Here is a 24,724-nt window from a genome sequence, read left to right on the forward strand (position 1 = left end):
ATTGATTTATTGAATATTGAACACTGAAACTTTTCAGAGTTTTAAAAATAATCATGAATTAGGAAGTGATATGAAATATGTCTTAAAAACCTTAATGAATATAATGACTGGACCTTTGCCATAAACGAGAGAATGAGAATAAATTGTTGGTGACATCTAGTCAGAAAATAACTATCTTCTATGAAGTCGGTTGATGTAATTGTATGCGAATACGTTTTATTACTTAATGTAGATAGCAATATACTGTGTTTATAAAAAGCAAGAAGCTGTTTACTTAAAAATGAATTATATAAGTATTATAATTATAACTATTTCGATATGTATCAAACTGACCAGTGGTTTCTTTGCGAGATCATTGCGAGATGGAAACTGGAGGACTAAAACCCACTTAGATATAACAGGACCGGGATCATTCCGAGCGATTAGCCAATATATCAACGCCAATAAAGGAGGATCTTTAGAGGATTTCTTTGGTGATGGTAAGACAACCTTTACTTTAAGGTATTTGCTACTGAAAGTTTGTTCTAATGCCACAGTTACACCACTGTCTCATGTAAGGGTAAAAGTTCGAACTCACACACATGTGTAAACTGACCACATTCTTTATGTGAATGTTCCAAGCCAAACGCAATCAGTGATTGGCGTTTGTTCATGTGGTGTTTATTTTTCGTTATTTGTTTTGTTATGAATTAGATGGATAGCTGTCTTCAATGTTGATAAAACATCTACATATACGTGGAGTAGATTGGGGTCATTCATTGCTGCATTATTTAATCCTTAGACGGTATTTTCAATTCTTGATATTTAGCACTTCAATTGTCTCTGTCCTTTACAACTTCGGTAGTTTTGTTTTGTTTTATATTACATTGCCAATTATTCTAAAATTACGAATGGAAATGGGGAATGTGTCAAAGAAACAACCCAACTAGAGAGCAGATAACAGCCGAAGGCAATCAATTTGTCTTCAACGCAGCGAGAAAAACCAGCACCCTGAGGTTTGCCTCAACTGGCCCCTAAATAAAACGATGTACTAGTTCAATGCAAACGAACTTCACACTAAATCTAAACTATATAAATGAACTAAAATTTAAAACAAACCATACAACATTAACAAAGGCCAGATGCGGGGATAAACATGTTATGCGATATCTGAACCCTCCCCCTATACATCTAGCTAATTTACAATAAAGAAACACATAACAATTCGCACAGTAAAACTCAGTTTAAAAGAAGTCCGAGTCTGATGTCAGAATAGGTAACAATAGAAACTACGCAAAATGGCAATTACACATGAATGAACAAAGGACTACTAGCAGTTACTGACATGCCAGCTCCAGACCTCAATTAAACTGATTGAAAGATTATGTCGTCATCATATCACACTTACATTTAGATAAGAATGGCGAGCATACAATGATGACGAAAGTATTTGCATTGAGAAATGCAGTTGCTGATACACAGGAGAACAAGAAGGATACAGCTTATATTCACTGTCATGCTGATCAAATCGTCCTAGGTAAATTTTGAATAAAAACAGTTCATAGTTAGACTTCTTTTAGTATATGTCCCTAATCTTTTCTATGAGTCATACTGTTTACCAATTGTAAAGGCTGCTGCCCAACACATGTGATTTGTTCTTTAATTAAAATTGAAAAGACTATATCGTTGAAAATGTTAATTGTCAAGCGCTGATTGTGACACTACGTTTTTTTTTATTTGCATAAAGATAAGAAAATCATGTAAATATTAATAATTTCTAAAACTTCATTCAATTGTACGAACTTGGAAAATAGAAAAAATATATTTTTTCAGAAGTATTCGAAAAGAAAGAAAATACATGTTATTTTCTCTTTTCTAGTAGCACAGATAACCAATAGACACTGTGAACATGAAATATGTGACTAATAATTCAAGCACCAAACTATATAAATGTACATTAAATTTAGTTCACCATACACATTTCACTTCCAGTCTAGTACAATACGACTTGAAAGATACTCGATAGATTCGCAAGTGCCAATTTCCACAAAAATATCTTTTAGAAATTTCAATTATCTAAGTTTGTTTTCACAATTTATATATACTAGTCACTTGTTATTACTTGTTTTTATCACGTGGTTTGTTTTAATTCCAGCGCATAACTTCGTGAAATCTTGTAAACAGAAATTGATTGCGCGAAAAGATGACCTTGACGAATTCATAAAACAGCTGGGTGAATGCCTCTATACTATACAATCATTTTATAGTAATACGAACTGGGTTGAAATGAACGGCGGTGTTGCATATGAAGATTTTGGTAAATATGAGCATATTGATGAATGATTTGATTGTCAAAATAAGAAGTAGGTTAAAAGTCAATGAAACATTAGCACAACAAAAAGTACAAAGTAACACAAGCATTTTTGGTTCATGAACATCTTGATAAATGATTAGATTGTCAAAATATAATAGGGAAGAAACGAACATCACAAAATCGGTACTTTATTCAAATGCATGATCCGTTTCAAAACAGATTTCAAAATATACACTACATAATTATTATGAATGACATATTTATCTTTGAATCATGACATATATATGCACTATAAAATTGAAAACAAACGTTTTTTTATAGAAATAACTTGAATTTGTTCTAGAAGTTTTGAATCTATAATTTAAAAAAAAAAATGAATACCCCAAATTACAATACAAATTACCTCAAACCCTTATATAATGTCTTTTTATAACAGGAATAAATGATTTAATGGAAGTAGCGGCCTTGGAAGAAGACACCTGTCTAGATAATGCAGATTTTAAGTAAGTAAAAAAAATATCCAAATTAGTTAAACAAGGAAGTTTGGGGTTTAAATATTAAAATACATATTGATATTATCGATTACCTTGTGGAAATTTAATTTAGATAACGTATGTGTATTTACCTAAATTAAATGCAAAACTGCCATTTTTGTAATTATCCAGTATATCAGTCCCATAGTTCGCCAAATACTTTTAATTTGAAAGAAAAAGATATTTATGATTGAGAAAAGAAAGTTCAAATTAATAATAACAGAATGAACATTGTACATATTGTATAAAAAGAAAAAAATGATTGTTGTTAACATAACGGTATTGTAGTGTTCGATGATTTAACTTAAATAACTCATATGCACGTATTTACTTAAATCAAATGCAAAACGAACATTTTTGTAAATTTACAGTATAATTATCAGTATCATATTTCGACAAATATTTTGAAAAAAAGAAAAAGAAATCTTTAATATCAGAAAAGCCAAATCAATGATGAGAATAATAATAATGATACAAAAATAAAAATAAAAGATTGGTCATTGTTAACAGAAAGTGTATAACATGTACAAATTTATTTTAACACTGTCTGAGTTAAATTAACCAATTAGATCATTGAAAGAACACATTTTCAGATTACCATTCACGGGTTGGATTGTTGCTTGCAGTGATTTAAGCTTTAATGTTCGTTAAAATCTTTATCAGTTCTGACGTTTTACATCTATAAGGAGACATTTTGAATGAAACAACACCCCAAAATACATATATACGTTAAACAAACACAGAATAAAGGACCTTAAATTAAACACAAATATCAAATATATGCTATCAATTGCAACAAGAAAAACCATAACAAATTGTACAAAAAACACAAATCGAGGTTACGATGTTGGAAATTCATTTTATGCAATCATATGTGGCCTTGTTACCTTTATATTTAGATCTTAACCCCTTTTTGAATGAGGTGCACTTACCAAATGTACATTAAAAATTTAGGTAGGAGCATTAGAGAAAGTATGGGTATTTTGCAAGGTTTTCCAAAATATTCTGCAGGAGCTGCATTAACTGGTTTGTATATTCGTTTTCTGTAAATCCTATTTAACAAGTGCTTGCCTTTAGATGAACTTTAGGACATTTCATACTTTTCCCTTTCCTCAATTTTACTGTTGATAATCTTGTTGTTTAAGTTCTGAATGTAAGAACAACATTAGAGTGAATGGAAAGCTGACTAGTGGGTACCATCACGGAAGAGGCAATATCAAACCTGCAAGTAGGTAACATTATGATAATTTACACCGTTCTAATTTAATATGATATCCAATATCTCACTTTATCAAAAAAAGAAAATCACAAAAAATACTGAACTCCGAGAAAAAGTCCTTAATCGAATGACAAAATCAAAAACTCAAACACATCAAATGAATCATGTGAATGGATAACAACTGTCATACTCATGACTTGGTACAAGCATTTTTAAATATAAATTTTGATGAGATGAATATAAATATTTTGACATGCAAATGTCGTGTAATGCATATATAATTATACTCATTGAACGCACAGATCAACACATCAGACAATTAAAGAATACTTATTGAATAATTCGGTTAGATATTAAAAACTCTGCAAATTTATACAAACAGTTTGAAACATTTTGAGTTATCATATGAAAACTATTTGCGTTAATTTAAAAATTTTGATAGCATATCTTAACTCTGTAAAACGTTTTAAAACCGATCATTTATTTTCTTACTTAAGAGGCAATTGGTTCATCAACTGGTAAATGTAGTCATGGAGGTCCTGACGATGACAGCAGGAAGTTTGTGGCCAGATGTGGCATCAATAAGGATTCCATTACCCCTGAATGGTCACCACATTCTCATTTACACAACCAGGCATATGCAGCTGCTATCCAGGCTACAGAAAACTTCCTTGTTGCTAATGGTCAGTGAAATAGCCTCATCTTAAATCCCTTTTTGAATGATGCCATGTGTTGAGTTTAGCTTTGCAATTGACTTTATAATGATGTAACTGCATTCTTCTTATAAAATGTAGACGAAACGCGCGTCTGGCGTATTAAATTATTAGCCTGGTACCTTTGATTACTATTATCTCCTAGAACGGTTATGCACAGGTGTTTTGATAATCTATTTAAAACGTTTTATTCTTTTTTTAACTCGAGACCAGACATGATTAAAAATCATAATATTTTAACTAATAACACGATATGTACATGTAGGATCTGTGCGTACACACGTTAATACAACAACGATCGATAATACAAATAAAAACAGTCAACATATACAGTATACGATATGTTCATTGGACAATAGACAGGTTTCTTTCCTATATGCTTAAAGTATTTTTTCACTAAGAATCTGTATTAATAGTTATCGAATGTACCAGGATTATAATTTCATACGCCAGACGCGCGTTTCGTCTACATAAGACTCATCAGTGACGCTCAGATCAGAATGATTATAAAGACAAAATAGAAATAAGTTAAAGAGCATTGAGGACAAAAAAATCCAAAAAAATATTCTAAATACAGCTAAGGTAATCTATTCTTTGGATAAGAAAATACTTAGTTTTTTTGAAAAATTCAAAGTTTTGTAACAGGAAATTTATAAAAATGACCATATAATTGATATTAATGCCAACACCGAAGTGCTGACTACTGGGCTGGTGATACCCTCGGGGACGAAACGTCCACAAGCAGTGGCATCGAACCGGTGGTGTGAATAGTTATCAAAGGTACCAGGATTATAATTTAATATGACAGACGCGCGTTTCGTCTACATAAGACTCATCAGTGACGCTCAGATCAGAATAATTATAAAGCCAAATTAGAAATAAGTTGAAGAGCATTGAGGACCAGAAATTCCAAAAAGTTGTGCCAAATATAGCTAAGGTAATCTATTCCTGGCGCTATTTGAAAACCTCATCAATGGTTGTCTTTTGGTCTATCTTGAAGGTTGTATTCATTGGGAAATTTTGCTTGGATGAGAGATCTTTGATGTCATCGCTGTATTTATTCACTAGTTCGATTTGAAGGTTTATTTATGTACCAATAGTATTCTTTCTTTATATATATTCTTTGCAATCTACTTTAATTCATCCTTTGTGTAGTGTCAACACAAATGCATATAGCAAAGTTCCTCTATTGATTTGGTTCTAAATAAAAGTTAAAGGAACCTTAAAAATTAAACGTAAAAAATAACACCATGTCAAATAAAAGACCAAAAGACAAACAACAGTATACAAAACATAATATAGAAAACCAAAGACTGAGCAACACGAACCCGATCCAACCTTAACCAGGGATGATATCATGTGATCGATAAGCATGTCCTGTATCACATTTGACACCCTTCGTGTTGTTCATGGAATATAAACCTGTACAAGGAAATAATACTGTTGCATTATATTCTTACTCTGTTGATATGTATTTTATCAATGTAGACTATCTGGTTTGATTTTCCTTGAACTAATAATAAAATTTATCAAGACTTCCGCGGAGAGAATAATAATAAGGAGGAGTGTTCTAGGGTTTACATCATAAGGCATAAGGCATTGTTCTAGCCTACATTTCAACGGTTGTCACTAACTTTTACACAGACATTTCGATAAAAAGGGTGGTTCCAACCTTGACGAAAATCATAATTTTGTCAAGGAACTGAAAATTATCAAAATGATTTGAAGATTTTTTTCATGTTAAAAGACAGAAGGATATGACTCCAGCTATGGCAATAGAATATACTGATTCAATGACAGATGATATTGGTATAACCGTTTCACAGATGATATCGGATATGTTCCTTATGTTGTAACTTCATAACCATTCCCTTTTCACGAATGTGACCTACCGAATTAAACTATTTACCGGATTTGTAATAACGTAAGCAGCACGACAGGTGCAACATGTGAAGCAGTATCTGCTACCCTACCAGAGCACCTGAGATTACACCAGTTTTTGGTGGGGTTCGTGATTTTAGTTTTCTATGTTGTTTCTTCTGTACTACTATTTGTCTGATTGTCTATTTTTTTTTTAATTTTTAGCCATGGCGCTGTCAGTTTATTTTCAATCTATGAGTTTGACTATCCCTCTGGTATATTTCGTCCCTCTTTTTTGATCTAATAAAGCAAAATACCGTCTCTTGCATTATTAACTTTTTTTGTCTAGGAACTGGAGTGTTATACACAATTGGACCAAAATTATTTGAAGATCTATTTCATGTTAAAAGACGGAAGGATATGACTCTAGCTATGGCAATAGACTATACTGGTTCGATGGCAGACGATATTGACGCTGTAAAAACAAAGGTGATAGAGATGTTAACAAATACCGTAGGATCTGCCAATGAACCTGCTGATTATGTTCTATCTTTGTTTCATGACCCAGGTATTATTATTTATTTTTGTTGATATTTTGACTCTTAAATTCAATTTGGTAAAATGAGCAAAATGGGCTTATTTTTGGTGTACTTAGCTCTTTTGATCTAATATCATGTATATTGTAGGTTTTGTTTTACCAATGCCATAATTAATAAAGTGAATGAACATAATTAAAAGAATAAATACTAAAAGCAAATTTTGTTCATTTTTAGTATGATTGTTTATATCTTAATATATTAATTGTCTGTTTTTAGTTTGCACTGTCATATTTTCAATTCAGAAAGCTGGAATACTGCCCATAAGTATGAAGATGGGTATGAAATGATTAACAAAGTTCAAGCAATCGAATCAATTAACGGAATCAACGGCGACTGTCCAGAATTTGCAGCTGCGGGGATGTTAGCAGGTATTATGCAAAGTTATCATGGGTTGCCTACATGAACGTTATTTGAAATTCATTAGAATGATTTCACATAGGAAATCATATGCAACACCTCCTGATATTATATCATATATAGAATTATGTTATATTGATATAAAACAAAGTTCACGTTTCCTCTAGTATGAAACTATGTTTATAGTTATCAACGAAATTGAGAATGACTAAACAAAAATCAATTTATATGATAGGACTAGTGTATCTTAAATCTCAAAATGGACAATATTAAACCTTATATATGGCAGTATCATATCTAGCACGTGTCATTAATTTTGACTGAAATTGTCCGTGTTTTCTCTTATTGGTAAAGTTTGTAAAAGAATTTTTATTTCAGTTTATCCCGTATATTTTTATGTTTTGAGTGACCAAAGATTAATGATTAACCACCGGACTTTGATAAAATATAAACATTATTCCTCCAGCTTCGTAATATGTTTAATATTTTCCTCAACATGACTATTTTGTTTTGATGACAGGAATTATATTTTCGCTTGTACAAATGAAAATCTTAAGTTTTCTATGTTGTGTATTGTGTAGTATTGTTTGTTTATTGATCTTTTCCCTTTTAAACATGGTGTTGTCAGTTTCTTTTCGACATATGATTTTGAGTGTTCATCTGGTATCGTTCGCCCTTCTTTTAGGCCAACACACCTTTTGCAAATGATGTCGTCAATTATCTCCCTAATGGTAACCAAGTAATTCTTTAAATTTGTTAAATTTTTATTCGGGTTTGTTTCCCGTGCATAATAAAATAATCATTATGGTATATGTTCGTTTGCACAGCAATAGAGCTGATGAGAGATGATTCACCTCTTTATGTATTTACGGATGCAGACGCAAAAGATGCTGACCGCCTTCAAGAAGTCATAAATGCAGCAAAAGCAAAGAATATATCAGTCACATCATTAATAACTAGTCAGTGTCCTCCCAAAAAACGATCAGCATTAGGTTTGTATATTTATGATGAAAATAAAACTGGTAATCTGTATATGCTGTTTACTTAAAAACAATTGAAGGTATTTATCGCAATTGGCATACATATCTCTGACATTATAATTAACATTGTTCAAACATTTTAAAGTCATTGCACTTGTTAAAATCCTACATATTTGTTTCCCGTTTCGTTCGGCTCATTGACCGACATAAAATTTAACTAAGCAGAATACTTCTGAATTTTAGGCATTATGAGAATAAGTGTTAAGATTGGCATTAAAACAATTCTCCACATTTTACCAATTGACATAGATGTTTACAACTATTGGTCATCGTATGGCCTTTAACAATGAGCAAAACCCATACTACATAGCTTTTACAGGTCCCATTATTGAAAGATGCAAAACAATTCAAACGAAAAAATAAAATAAGAAGATCAATAAACAGTTGAAGAGCATTTAAAGTGAGTAGACAAAGTTTTTGCTGAATCTAAATTAAGCTTAAGTTGCTATGCCCAAATGTTAAAAAAACCCTCAGTTTTGCGAATTAACTTTTAAAGTTTTATAGAACCAGCAAATTGACACAAAATGATGTATGAAGATATGGCATGTAATTAAAAGCTGTCATCAATAAATCTATCAATTTTAACTTATCCTTGACCTTTAAAATAATTGCAAATGTGTTAAGTCAGATTAAATTTTAAAAGTGTATTCTGTTATTGTAGGTCGGCATGAAAGGTCTGCATCATCATTGTCATTTTTCCAACAAATAGCTGAAGCAACTGGTGGAAGTGTTTATGAAACGGACAAAGAAAACATTGGAAATGTTCTAGACACTGTTATAGGGGTAAAATCTTATTCTGTTTAGTTATGTTGTTCAAAGCTACACCTAACATTAGGACTTCAGTTGTAAGAACTCAATATCAGTTTGTAAAAATCAAGAATATTTCTATGCATGACAGACAAGTAGTTTATCTTATGTTATTAACGTTTTATATAACAAAAAAGACCGAACGGTTTAACATTTAACGGATTTGTAGAATCTGATTTTCATTGGAAAAAATAGATAAGATTTTCTTTAATATTGTAGGAAACATTTCCGTCTAGTGAAATAATAATAGACTCGTTTGACTGGTCTTCTGCTGAAACTGATGATCAAAATATTACTGTTGATAGTACGATCACAGTGCTCAAAGTTAGTGTCACTGGGTCATCTGCAGAAACAGACGTAGATATATATTATGCTAATGGTAAGTTATATTTGTAGTAAGTTTTGGTATAGTGTATTTACCATTTGAAAGTAATTGTGCTATTTTTGAAGATGGAGGTACAACTTGTGTTTTGAGTGGCAGCCTTAAAATTAGTACTACGATAATGTAATAGAAAACATCTCCGCTAGCCAACAGTTACGACCAGACCCACTTTTGTTCGTCAGTGGCTGATTAAGACATTATTTGTATAAACAGCGTTGTGCAATATAGCGACAGATAGAAGTCACGCCCTCTCCGAATACATCCTAAATGACCAATGACAACACTTGTACTCAGAGGTATAAAAATCACTATCCAATGTTTGATCGTGTTTACTAATTTCATGAAGCAGAAACCGCATTAACATACGTTGACCTTCCAACATTAGCACATGGATAGCACACACAAATTTAATTCAATTAAAACATTAAGAACTTGAAACGAATCAATAGATATCGCCCTTAGTTTTTTGGGTTATGACGCAGAATAATCACGGGGCAATTGTTTATTAATATTTATACGTGATCATGTAAGACCATTTTTGATTGGATGTAGCTAGTTACAACTACGTCAAATGGAAATCACTACTTTGTGGATCACAAATACTGACCTAACTTTACAATGATGAAGAGGGGCAGGTTAGATCGTAAACCAGCAACGATCGACGAAGGGAAGACTTCAGATGAAAAGAACTGAAACATAAATATAATGATTTAAAGTCAACAGCTAAAATATAAGCTATTAGCTGATTCAACGAGTGTGTTTCAATCTGTAAAATTTACTCAATTAAGCAATAACGGTTTTATGGGCATTATCTGTTGTTTATGGCATCATTTACCATGTTAATAACCATATATATAATACAGTACAAACTTTTACTATATCTTCACAGTAAAATATATTGATATCTCTATATCTTCAAGTTTTGCATGATTTATATGGGTGTGATTTTCATTTAATGTATACATAAGTTGCACAATCCCTATTGATAAAATGTAAAATGATACAAGAAACATTAATTACAATTATGACAGTACAACTGCGCAATAATCCCGAAACATCTCTTTATTTGGTTGAAAAACTGCAGTTTTCTGTGTAACGTCTTATGAGCTGTTGCTTGTTTTTTAATTGATTTTTTTTCCATTATTTAGTATGTTTTCAGTTTTTTGTTGTATGTGCTTTGGTTTCTTCATCTTTCTCTCAATCATGAAGCTGTTTGGCATATACATCCAAAAGATGCAACTGCAGAATCAGTATTTAAACGATAAGAATAATTAGTTGCTGGTAACTTCAAATTGAAGTTATTTTAAGTATATCCTTGAGTATATAACTTTACACGATTTTCATTGGTATGATTTATAGAGTGGACAAACATGCTAATGAATTTGAGAAGACACAGGATTTCACTTTAGCGGAAGCTTTGTTGAAATAAATAGCTACTCATATTTACCTTTTTTCACGCCATTTATGTCTTTGTCTATAGCCTGTAGGAATCTAAGTTTTAAATTTTATAAATTTTATAATAGGTACATTGGAGACATACACATCTGGAAAGTCAACAAGAATATATACCTCATCAGGCGAAACCATTATATCTATCCAGGTATAATACTTATAAATTTGTACATTTACAGAACCCTGCAACAATTATAATAATGTATAACTCAAAGTAAAAAATAGAAAGATAATGATACGGAAACAGCATCTGAAAGAAAAGGTTTTAACAAAATACATAGTCATGGTATGTTTTCATTTGGAAACAATGTATCTACCACAAGCTCTGGTCCGTTATGGGTCTATACTTATTCAAGTTCAATTTACAGACCAGAAACTATAAAACGTCAGCTATAAATTTGAACTAAACTAACTAATTTGACTTGTATTGTGGAAATAATTCTTTGTTGTTCAAGATTACAAATCCGTTACATAAGTGCGTCACTGTCTGTAAAGTCCTGTGCTGTCTGACGTTGATAAAAGAAGTTCGATGTTGTTCTGCAGTTTGCATGTTGTGTCGACTATTATATTATTTGTTTTTGCGTTTCTCTGTGATGGCGTTCTTGCGTGTGTCTATGTGTGTGTGTGTGTGTGATGTATTTCTACCACGTTATTTTGTCATTTTAGCGATGTTTGTTAACGTTGTCATATAAGCGGGAGGTTTTGCTTCCAATAAAAACAGATTCAACCCATCATTTTTTCTTAAAATATCCTGTACTAAATCAGGAATATGCATTTGTTATGAAATAGTTTGTTTCTATGTATGGTAACGTTTGTTTGTGTGCCCTTCCGTGTTCTTGGTGTTCCTTTGTTTTCAGGACAACAACTTGTTCTGCTATAATTGAACTATATGGTATTAACTCAATCTATGTAAAAATGTAACAATAACATTTGTATTGCCAATACATCTAAACCATTACTATCTATAATACTGAAATAACGAGGTCCAATTTGTCAGCCGTCATCGGGTAAAAACGACAAATCAAAGAATTCAATTTTATATATAGTCAATATAGGATAATGGTGTTGATTAAAAATTATACCACTCCAGACCCTTTTGTTTTTCATATAATTAATAGTGGCAATAATTAACGAGTTCCGGGTCGAATCCGTTACCGATACCAATAGTATATTCACCTGTTACCTATTACATTATCTGTACGTTCCGCATCTGACAGGCGCACCACCAAACGGTGTATTTAGGATTTTGCTATATACACGGGTCATAATTACAGGGTTGCAGTACTAATTTAATCATTGACAAATTGTTTGCTATTGTGATATTCAGTTAGTAAGACTTTCCAAGATGACAATACAGATATTAAAATTCTGGACTTAAAATAAGGCATATAAGTAGTTTTCAATTTGTTAGCGGGCATGACGTAAAACAGATTATCAAATAATTCAATTTTATTTATAACTAATATAGGACCAGGCTGTTGATAAAAAAATACTCCCTACCAGGACCTTTTGTTTTCCAAATAATTAATATTACCAATGATTGAGAAGTTCCAGGTCGACGGGTTCAACTCATAGTTATATACTTTAATTCAGTCACGGACCCGCGATATCACGGATGTGTTCCAGTTTAAATTAACTTTGCTGTATTTCTGGCAATTAAAATGTCATTATGTATTTAGCATCCACCAGGTAGTATCATGAAGCTAAGAAGGAATGTTATCAACGACTGGAAGGTAAATATTACAGCACAAAGCTCTATCAAGATAGACAGTGAACTATTAGAACACACAGATACTAGTGAGATGGTTTCTCTGAAGGGAAGTCCAATTATGGGTAACTATTTTTTCAAATATTCATATCTACCATATCATTGATGATTTTTAAGGTTTCACCAATTTGTGTAGTTGAATAATTAGAGACCAATTATGTGTAAAAGCAAATGCATTCTCGCGGAAAATGATTTTAAACAGTTTTTGTTTCAACCCCACACAGCTTGCCATAAAAACAAGTGGTTGATATAGTTAACGTACAGCTGAAGCCGATATAACACAATATGTGATAAATGTAGTTTTTACTTTTAGTCACAAACTTTCAAATGTCTGTAAATTGAAGACATAATTGTCGCTAATACATGGGTTTGTATTTATTTCTAAAATTTACCAATTTTTTTTACAGATATCAACTATACTGTTGCTTTGTCTGTGTATGGCTTTGGATCAAATGGTACATGTCACACAATTGCATTGACCGATAGTACCGGAAATGTAATATCGTCACACGAGGCTTCGCAGTTGCAGCGAGATTTCGATACGTTGTGTGCTGCAACTTTAAGAACGCCACATGCTGTAAGTTTATTTCGATTTAACTAAATTTACCTCAGTATAAAAATTAAGGATATATAACCACTAGTCTTTTTCCATGTTTTATTTTAGAAATTTAATGTTATACGAATAAACGTTGTATTCCAGCAAACTAGTAATACAAACAAAAGTAAAAAAAAAAATTCAAAACATTTCCTTCTGATGGATTGTCCTTATTCCATGTCCGTCTTAAGCTTTACTTTCAGTCTTTACTGATTTGATTAGATCTTCATAGTTTGTTCAAGATTTTTGATTTTTAAATTTATTCACATGGAGCATCATTTGAGTCATTAATTGTCAAAATGTACACTAGTTACAATTGGTTCTGTTATCGTTATCAATCCTAATTTTTGTAGAATGTTTCTTTGTAAAATTAATAAGACGTTATCAGCATGTTATAAAAGGTCACATTGCAAGGGGTGGTCTAGGCTTGTATCCCGTTTGTAATTTCACGTGTCCAGATCGACTCCATTTCTCGTTTTTCTCTTAAATATATGAATTTCACCTTATACGCTACAACAAACAAAACAAAACAACCAATTCCGCATCACGTTTGGACTCCAATGAGACCCATGTTAACTACTGTGTGATGATTTGTCAAATTTATTAATCAGCAGCAGAATTCTGATAACCGTAAACAACTATACTTAACAGCATTTCTTTTTGAGAGTTTATAAAATACATCATATTCATTTCAGGAATTCCGAGTTAAACTTTATGGGAATGATGATAGTGGGAGACCATTCACAAGGAAGCTCTCGGAGCTATACAAACCTGCAAGTGTTGAACTTATCATTACAGCATCAACTGGTAGGTTTACTTTTCTACATTAGCTAGAGGTTTAGGGGGAGGGTTGAGATCTCATAAACATGTTTAACCCCGCCGCATTTTTGCGCCTGTCCGAAGTCAGGATCCTCTGGCCTTTGTTAGTCTTGTATTATTTTAATTTTAATTTCTTGTGTACAATTTGGAAATAAATATGGCGTTCATTATCACTGAACTAGTATATATTTGTTTAGGGGCCAGCTGAAGGACGCCTCCAGGTGCGGGAATGTCTCGCTGCATTGAAGACCTGATGGTGACCTTCTGCTGTTGTTTTTTCTATGTTCGGGTTGTTGTCTCTTTGACACATTCCCCATTTTCATTCTCAATATTATTTTATATCAGGTTCAGAGGGGCATTGGTTGAAGAAATTTTTAATTTAATAGAAAATCGTAACCCAATTATATTTTCCTTCTAGACATGTGATATGATTTTTATCAAACTTTTCAAGAATTGTCTATCTACATCGAAGGTTTAAAATCCTTCAGTATTAAAAAAGTACAGAAATAAATTATCAGGTTGTACCAGTCGGAGAAATAAATGCCATTCGAAATAAGTTGGCCAATTTTCGTGTTATTTAAAAAAATATATAATACTTTATTCTTGAGGTTTTGATTTAATTTCATTGTTCTTTTATTTGTAAATTACCAACAAGCGTAGTGATTAAAACATACACACAATAAAGGACAGACATAAACATTATCAGTACGAAATGACAAAGAGAAAAAAAAATTATACATATTATTTGAAAGGAATGAATCAATGATATAGGGACTAACGGTTGAAGTATGTGCCTTTTTACGACTCCATGGTTATTATTCCTTCTGTCATCGACTTCTCGCACTGTAAATATATAAAACACATCAGCAGCTTATTAAGTATCAAGTTAAATATGTTTAAATTCCTACAAAATACCATATATGTAACATCAATATTGTTTTCAGATGATGTTATAATTGGAAAGGAAAGGCTGATTGGTTATGAAGTTAAAAATTGCGGTACTGTGACAGAGACGTATCAAGTGTCAATATCAGACGACCATTTATTTGTCCACGGATCCACAACTGTAGGGTACACACTTCTTTCAGGAGAGGGTGCTAATGGAACCTTTGCTGTTAAGCCTACAACACCTTCTGTTATATTGTATGTATGACTTGCTTAATAAGAAAATACTTCGTTTGAAAATCCGTTCATATCAATCCCCAAATTCAAAAACATTACAAACATGTTTTAAGTCCGTCACGACGAGCCGATCATATAAACGATATAACAAAAAAGAAGTTCCGTTTACAAATACAAATTTTTATGGCAAGTTATGTAATGTAAAGATCTTGAAAAGCTATTGTTGGTTTCAATTCTTTATTTTAAATATGATTATTTCTCGTTTGTTTTAAATGTTTTTCATGACCTTTTATTGCTGACTATGCGGTATGAGATTTGCTATTTTTTACGTTCGTATGGTGCTCCGTAGTTGTTACTTTCTGTGTCATTTTGGTCTATTTCTTGTCAAACATACCACATCTTCTTTTTTAAAGACATTTCTTTAACATTTCTTTAACATTTCCATTTGTATTTCAGCTCATATACAATAGCTGTTTCAATTGTATCAACTGGAGATGTTCAACAGAGTATAACCAGAAAACTTGTGGTTTGTACAATATTTTTAACGATGATATTGTTTTTTTGTAGTAATAAACCATTATTGCTAGCTGTCTCTAGGTTTAGTTTTGCCAGTTTTACTGTTCAATTTATTTGCTATTTCCTCTTCTTATATTCATTATAGATATACCGTACAATGCTTAATATGACCCATACTTACAATTAATAATTGACAAGTTTTGGTCCGATATAATAAATATATACTGGTCTATCCTTTTATTAAAAAATTGTTTCCCATACCCAACATTTAAAAAAAGAATATGCACTGTATTTAAGACTGAAATTCACAGGAGCTATAGCCCATGAGCATTTTTTTTAAACATCTAATGCGTTTAACACATACATATAATCAAAAGGCCTTTGACGACAATTGGTTTGATTGAAAACCAGCAGGACCAAACTACGACAAAAACAATTTTATATGGCAACAGAATTAGGAACATTGCATAATAGTTAGTAATTTTGAGAACTTTATCCCATTTTTCTTCAACATATATGAATAAGAAGACGTGGTATGAGTGCAAAGGAGACAGTTCCCCATCAAAGTCCAATTGTATAAAAAGTTAACAATTATATGTCAAATTACGGCTTTCAACTGAAAGCATGTTTGTCAATTTTAATATACATCTTCAAATTTTCCTTTGTATTAGGTAACAGATGTTGAGAGACCTGATTGTACTGTTGTACATACGGATGGATTATGTGGTATATCATCGCTTAATACAGCTAATTGTTCGTTATATCCATGGACCGCTTTATCTGAAGTGACATTTTCCGGGACACTGTTAGAGAGTATATCTTCCACAGTTGGAATGTCAGTTAAATTGTCTCATGTCAATATAACGGGATTATCAACTGGACCAATAACTGTAAACATCAGGTCGGTGCATGGCTCTTATAATAAAAAAGTTTTTATAAACATGACAAACAATCGTATGAGAAAAGGGGTTTGAATATAAATTTTCATGTATGTGAAAACATCCTTTCCTTTCTAGTTATGCAAAGAGTTAAACAAACGCAAAAATAACTTTAAATTCATCGTTATAACGTCTGATTAAAATATCTTTAAGAAATGGTAAAAAGACGATAAACATACACACATTGTTTTCCAATGTCACTTTTTCATTTATTTTCACCCCTAATGTTGTTTGAAATTGTTATTCAACATCAGCAGTCAATCAATCAACCTTTTTTATTGTTCTGTTTTGAATTAGAAAAACAAATTCCACAAATGTTAAGAACAAAATGTATCATATCAATATTTGTCGTCACGGCATGATTCGTAAATGACCTTTCATTAGGTATGCTGAGTTTAATATTTGAAATGAAAATTAGAAAACGCTGCAAAGCATAAAACCAGAATTAAAGAATAACAGTACTGTAGTTGAAGAGTTGCCACCGTCAATTGTAGATTTGACGGTCGCAAATGCAGTTTTACTGGCGACGCGTAGCGGAGACAGTTAAACGGAGATTTGCGACCGTCAAATCAAAATTGACGGTGGCAACTCCTCAACTACAGTACTGTTATTCCGATTCTAATGCATTACAAAAAGAAAAAATACAATAAAAAAAAAATGTCTAAATTTGACAAATAGAAAAAAAAATCCGCGAAACTTCATGAATGATTTTGGCACAAATGTCATGGCTAACGGTGACGTAATACAAATGAAAACTTACAAACTGGATATTATTACGTAACCTGTGCGCTTCAAATTCGGATAAAATTACATTAAAACGGCGAATTCGAGGTAAGTGTTGTTTTATTTTAGATTATATAGTAGTAATCGAACAATTGTTGATTCAATCAATTTAATATGGCGGGTCCCTTCTTAGTAACACCTGGTCAACTGTGGATTTGACGGCAACTGTTAGCCAATGAAAGAAATTTTCAAATCCAAATTGCATTGGAATGAACAATAACAATGTTGCCTAAACACAGGACTCATATATTTAAAAAAGGGGCGAAAGATACCAGAGGAACAGTCAAACGCATAAGTGTAAAATAAACTGACAACGCCATGGCTACAAATGAGAAAGACAAACAGACAAATAATAGTACACAGGACACAACATAGAAAACTAAAGAGCAACACGAATCACTAAACACTGGAGGTGATCTCAGGAGCTCTGGAATGATAATCCAATCCTGCTGCACATATGCCACCCGTCGTATTGCAAATGTTATTTAAACCCGGTAAATAGTATAATTCGGTAGGACTTATCCATGAAAATGAAAGGGGATTGTAGTTATGACGTAAGAAACATATCCGATATCATCTGTGAAACATCATCATTTAACACTAGTAGATGTTTTCAGTGGTGACTGTTGTACGCCATCTTTATACATAAATGTGATAGATATTGATGGATTTATATCACAATGCGGTCTATCCTTTGGTGATGGACAGTCAGTTCAATCCGTAGAAGTTGTGTCTGAACCTTCCGGGTCATCGGTAAGTTACTTATTTATGACATGCTTTGTATTCCCACGCACATTAAAAATGTATTATTTGAAAAAAAATGAGCAATGTTATGAATGCTTATTAAACTATAAACCTGATACCTTTATTTGGGTTGGCAAACATTTGTCGTACTGAACTATCTACCGGTTATGTTTGGCCACTTTTTATCAACAAACGTTATTCCTTCACTGAGATGAATATTTCCTTGGTGAACGCCACACATTTCAGCCGTTAGTCTCTTCTGTGCTAACATTCATAACAACAGGAACATGCATAATCACTGAAAGCCAAAGACAAACTCTCTTGTCTTTATTTTATCCCGAGAAGGAGGATTAGAAATTTGGAACGTTAATAAAACATGAGGGACGTTTGTGAAGTAGGGTGCACAATTTTCATTGAAACCGGCCACCTTTGTGTCACATTAGAAAGTGTTATATTTGCCCCGTCGTATCGTATTTATCTGAGTTAAAGCTGCTGGATCATAGCTGTTATCTCAATAAGAAATTATGTCTGTGTTGGTTACCCTCCCAATTTTGAATACAAAGGAACTACATGTATAAACATCTGCCATACAAGTGAGAAGTTTAACTAGGTATTAAAGCAGGTACAAAATGTATAACTCACTACTTACTTCGGCAAATGCTCAAGTTAGGCATATGACATTTGCTTTTTACTTGTTCTGTTGATTAATAACGTATGGTTTTGTCAGTTTCTATGGACCTCTCGTTTATGAATTTGCATTGGAGTTCGATTATTTGTTACAGTTTCTGTAGAAACAAACCTGATAATTGGTTGGATATAGTATTGCTAAAATATTACTCTATCATGTCTACCTTCCCCCGCTAGCAGCAAATGTGACTTATCAGACGGGAGTTTGTGATGGATTGTATGTTGCTTGGTCTATCTAAAATGTTCTGCGAAGTGTTTTATATTTTAAACGGTTTATATTATATTGCAGAAATCATATTAAATTTTTTCTAGGATTTTGTAATCTTTGCTACAGTTTCTTAAAATTCCTTCTTTCAGAACAAGCCAATGTTCATCCTGACTTACACTTGTTCTAGGTTAAAACAGTGCTCACATATAGGCGTCTATGACTATATATATTCCGGTCAAACCAATGACCTTGAATTCTTCACGCCGTAAGAAAGTATAGCGTAGCAAAAGAAATCAAAAGGGGACATTTAAAAACTGACAAAATCAAAGGGAGTGTAAAATTCTTTGATCGTAGTAGGCTTTTTAAAAACACAATATTCTGCTCTTATTGACCTCTTCATTAAGGTTGATCGTTCTTGGAGAATATGCCTTCATTATCCATTGTATATTTGTTCTTGTCCTTAATATGGATGATAATACTACCAATTAAATGTAAACAAAATAAAATTCAATCTCTTTTATTCATTATGTATGTACTCAAAACAAGCATCATTAAAATATAACCATTGTGTTTCTAATGTTGTGTAAATTTATGATTAAAATTAAATTCACATTTTGAAATGTTGTTGCAAGCAGTAATGTTTTCGACTTTATGTACAGACGTATTTCCCAAATATCTATGAATTACCTTTTTATTTATTTTTTATTTTTCAGGGACATGATATCTACAAAATCATCATTATAATGACAGTTTGTGTAACAGTTGTTATACTTGTAGTTATAAGCGCATTTGTTTTACGCATGCATCAGAATAAGTCGATAAATGCATTGTACAGCTCCAAAGCCGTCCCAGATACTATAAGAAAAGAAAAATTTAAAGCTGAAATGATTTATAAAAAACAAGGGTTATCTATTATAGAACAATAGAAAAATTGTTTGTAGCCTACAAACTGACGTATTCCGTAACAATAGTTAATGGGATGATGTGTTATGCCAATTTTAATCTCCTAAGTTTTAGAATGTTTCAATAAATGCATAGTTGTCATAAACAACTTTTACATTAAAGTCGATTGCCGAAGTTTTCAACTATTTTTAATGTTAATTTACTTATGAGTTTTTATGCAGGTCATTATTTCTTATGCAGCAAAATTCGTGCTCTCTGATTGGTTAATGACCAGGATTTAAATAACACCCCATTCTTGTTCACCCTGGGATGAATTAAAAAATATAAAAGACAAAATTAAGAAGAAAAAAATTTGCAAAATACAAAAATAAATAAAATTGAGGCCAACAAATTAAGAGATTAAAGAAGTATCCAAAACTTCCAAATTTCTGGAAAATAAATTTGATAATGCACACCAACAGCGGAGTGGAAAATTTGCACTAGACATTCTTCATTGAATTTATTTTCATTTTACATCCTGGTTTAAAAATGGGTAAAGGAACTTGATGTTCTCATGGGTATACGGACATAGTTATAAATTAACTATAGACAAAACTTTGAATATTTACTAAGGCTTTCCTATCATAGGAAAAGATTACATTAGCTGTATATCATGTATATGGGAAAACGTTTAGGGATGTTTTTAAACTTCTTACTTTATTTGGCCTTTTTAATTATTTTTTTTCCGAGCGTCACTTATGAGTCTTCTGTATACGAAATGCGCGTCTGGCGCGAATACAAAATTTCAAACCTGGTATATATGTTGAGTTTATTTATAACGGTGTTGAAAATGCATGCACCCTCCGGCTACTCCCCATGGTGTATGCATTTTCTACACCGCTGTAAAATTCGGTACACCCCTGCAAACACCTAGATACCTAATATCATTCTTCTCTGATGTATGTATTTACCAGTTATGCATTATGTAATAATTTGTCAGATATTATATTTCACATATAATTAAGTGTTATTATGCTGATGAGCATTATTTCCTTAAAGTCTTAAATTAATCAAATGGAAAGAAATTAATTTTTTGACTAAAATTTGAATATGTTTTTCTACTGACTAACGTAAGCTGACTAAAATTTGAATATGTTTTTCTACTGACTAACGTAAGCTGTACGTCTAAAGTCTAAATTGAATGTGATTTATATTGTATTGTGCCAAATTTAAGTAACATATTTATCCAGGTATATTATTTCTAAATTAAAATTTATATAAAAGAACATATGATTAAAATTATTACTTAGTCTTTTCGTAATGAATTTTAGTGAAGGTTGAATGTTTGTATCTTGGTTCAGTGTATTTATTGAATGAGTCCTTGCTATGTGTTGTGGAAAGTCTCGTGACCAATAGTTAGCCAAAATACATATCCAACTGAAATGTTCTGCAGTGTTTTATTCAGGGGGACTGGCGGCAAAATTGGAAAGACGTTGAAAAACGAAAACGATTTAATAATAAGCAAAAACGATCCTTCACGTAATCGAATGATTACAAATTATTTTTCAGGAACCCGTATGTGACCTGTTGCAGGGCAAAATGTCTGTCTCTATCCAAAATACCATTGTCTTACAGCGGAAGCTCATATTCTTCACTATTCTTTTCTGTTGTCACACTTTGCAAAAGCTACCAATTTTATTGGTTGTTATTGGTTTATAATACTTGTAATCAATATGACGGATTTATTGCCACTTGGCGTATAGCAGACAACAATCAATCTATTAGTACATGAGCGATATCTTAAATGTATTAAAGAAAACTGATTTACGATATGGCCCAATCAACAAGTAGTTACAGGTGTTAATTGATGTACGTAGAGCATTCCAGATATTTCAAGGGTTGCTAACTTCCTGCAAGAGTGGGACGTTTAAACCCATGAGTCGAAAATAAACTTACAACGTTATGGCTAAAATAATCAAACTAACAGACAAACAATAGTACACAAAACACAAAATAGAAAACTGAACACACAGCACACGAACCCCACCATTTACTAGAAAGTGCTCTGGAAGGGTACGCAGATCCTGCACCATATGTGACACCCGTCGTGTTGCCATATTTGTATAAATCCGTTAAAAGGTGTAATTCAGTAGGTCATATTTAAATTATTATTACTGTGAACGCATATATCCCATTGCCGATTTGACTTAAAAGAAAGAATACCTCATATATGTTAATAATGCAACAACAACAACCCGACAATAGAGCAGACAACAGCCGAATGCCACCAATGGGTCTTCAATGCAGCGAGAAACTCCCGCAGTCCTACAGCTGAAAAGTGTTTTTTTGAACAATGAAGTAGTCCTAAAGGTCAATTCCGAAATAAAATAAACCAGTATGAGCAAGCATTAGATTTGACCGTATCTATGGAGACAGAAAAATACAAATAAATATTAATGCAATCCAGATTAATAATATTGACGACTGTATTATATGACTTCCCACCAAAATAGTCAAACAGGCATCATAACATATGACCCATCAAGAGCATTGTGGCCCGACTAAGTTTAATGTGTCGGTTTATTCGTTTTATCGAATTATGGTTTTGATCGCCCCTTTGGTATTAACATCCTTATTTTGATTTTGTTCCTTTTTGTTAGAGACTAATATTTCAAAAGTTTTAAATATGTGTGGGTCCGTTGAGGAGGATAGGTTATTCATCTCTAAATACTTTAATCAATCATGCCATTTTGATCTATTTCTTTTTATTGAAAAAGGCCATTAAATAACAGAAAAGTGGTAATTAAAATGACTGTCAACGGCAATACCGCGCCTTAAGAAATATCTTATAATGAAAGCCCTAGTTTCAGAGTTCTTTCCAGTCTTTTGACTTCAAACATGGCTGAATTTTGATATGGTGTCCTTCACACACTACAACAGATGATTTTAATAGGGAAGCTTTAAGATTACATGATAAGGTGTATTTTGGTAGATTCAGACGAGGATTGTGATCAAGAATTTCTTTCATCAAAGCCATACGCAAAAGCAGTGCAACGATGGATTTTGCTTCTACAATGAAAAGCAAGAATACTGACATATTTTATATAACTATGCATGTTCCAACAATAGAAAATCAACACCTGCATTTGTGTACAATACAAATACATCTATTTGTAGAGCACAAGGTGTATCAATTGGAAAGTTCCTAGCTCAAAGTCAGACATTGTGTTGGTATATGACTTTATAAACTGTTATCACAGAGATATGTCTCGCTTTTTTGTAATTTTGATTATGCAAATGTTGAAATCAAAATAGCAATACATTAACATCTTACACAAGTTATGCAAACATTCAAAGTAAAGGAACCATGACTGAGTTAGATGGCTAAACAATGCTAATACAACTGCATACCAAATACCATTGCCTTATTATAAGTCGTTCCCAAATCTAAATACAAAAATCTTTTGTAAACTATGTAAAAGTTTCAAAGTCAATGAAGCATGAAGAGGGGATGGGGATATATAATCTCCATGGAAACAATATCATTGATTTAACATTAGCAGATCACCTTGAACTGATCTAATCACAAACTAATACATGTAAACTAAGATAAGTTTCAAAGTCATTAGACTGTGACTGAGGGACGAGGCCAAATAGTCTTTATGGAAATGAGATGTGTCAATGCTTATACAACTGAATACCAATTAACATTGGCCTACCACTAATGGTTCTTCTTGAACTGACCTAATCACAAACTAATACATGATATAGACCATGACTAAGGGGACTGAGCCAAATTATCTCCGTGGAAATGAGATATGCCAATGCTTTTACAACTGCATACCAAATATCATCGACCTACAACTTGTGGTTCTCCATTTTCTTTTGTTACATCTTCTGACTTCGGACTCGGACTTCCCTTGAACTGAATGTTAATGTACGTATTGTTATGCGTTTACTTTTCTACATTGGCTAGAGGTATAGGGGGAGTTGAGATCTCATATACATGTTTAACCCCGCCGCAATTTTGCGCCTGTCCCAAGTCTGGAGCCTCTGGCCTTTGTTGTTCTTGTATGATTTTTAACTTTAGTTTCTTGTGTATAATTCGGAGTTAAGTATGACGTCCATTACCACTATACCAGTATACATATTTTTTAAGGGACCAGGTAAAGGACACCTATCAATGCGGGAGTTTCTCGCTACATTGAAGACCCATTGGTGGCATTCGGTTGTTGTCTGCTCTATGGTCCGGTTGTTGTCGCTTTGACACATCCCCATTTCCTTTCTCAATTTTATGTAAATTAAGCAAAAGTTTGGAAGTCAATAGACCATGACTGAGGTGGCAGAGCCAAATAATCTCCAAGGAAATGAGATGTGCCAATGCTTATACAACTGCATACCAAATAT

At 32.4% G+C, this 24,724-nt stretch overlaps 1 protein-coding gene across 1 annotated transcript; it reads left to right on the top strand.

The window, feature by feature from the left end:
* LOC139495963 (uncharacterized) lies at nucleotides 1-21,603 on the top strand. Its single transcript, XM_071284391.1, has 20 exons — nucleotides 1-479; nucleotides 1,394-1,516; nucleotides 2,135-2,296; nucleotides 2,730-2,796; nucleotides 3,972-4,054; nucleotides 4,543-4,728; nucleotides 6,968-7,186; nucleotides 7,460-7,585; nucleotides 8,402-8,566; nucleotides 9,276-9,397; nucleotides 9,641-9,800; nucleotides 11,327-11,403; nucleotides 12,935-13,088; nucleotides 13,431-13,600; nucleotides 14,314-14,425; nucleotides 15,382-15,580; nucleotides 16,016-16,085; nucleotides 16,747-16,976; nucleotides 18,414-18,549; nucleotides 20,149-21,603. Exons 1-20 carry the CDS (start codon nucleotides 281-283, stop codon nucleotides 20,359-20,361), a joined length of 2,973 nt encoding a protein of 990 aa, XP_071140492.1. The 5' UTR covers nucleotides 1-280; the 3' UTR covers nucleotides 20,362-21,603.
* Nucleotides 21,604-24,724: the final 3,121 nt, after the last annotated feature.

The sequence above is a fragment of the Mytilus edulis genome, chromosome 11 (assembly GCF_963676685.1).
Source record: "Mytilus edulis chromosome 11, xbMytEdul2.2, whole genome shotgun sequence".
In the NCBI taxonomy this organism is placed as follows: Eukaryota; Metazoa; Mollusca; class Bivalvia; order Mytilida; family Mytilidae; genus Mytilus; species Mytilus edulis.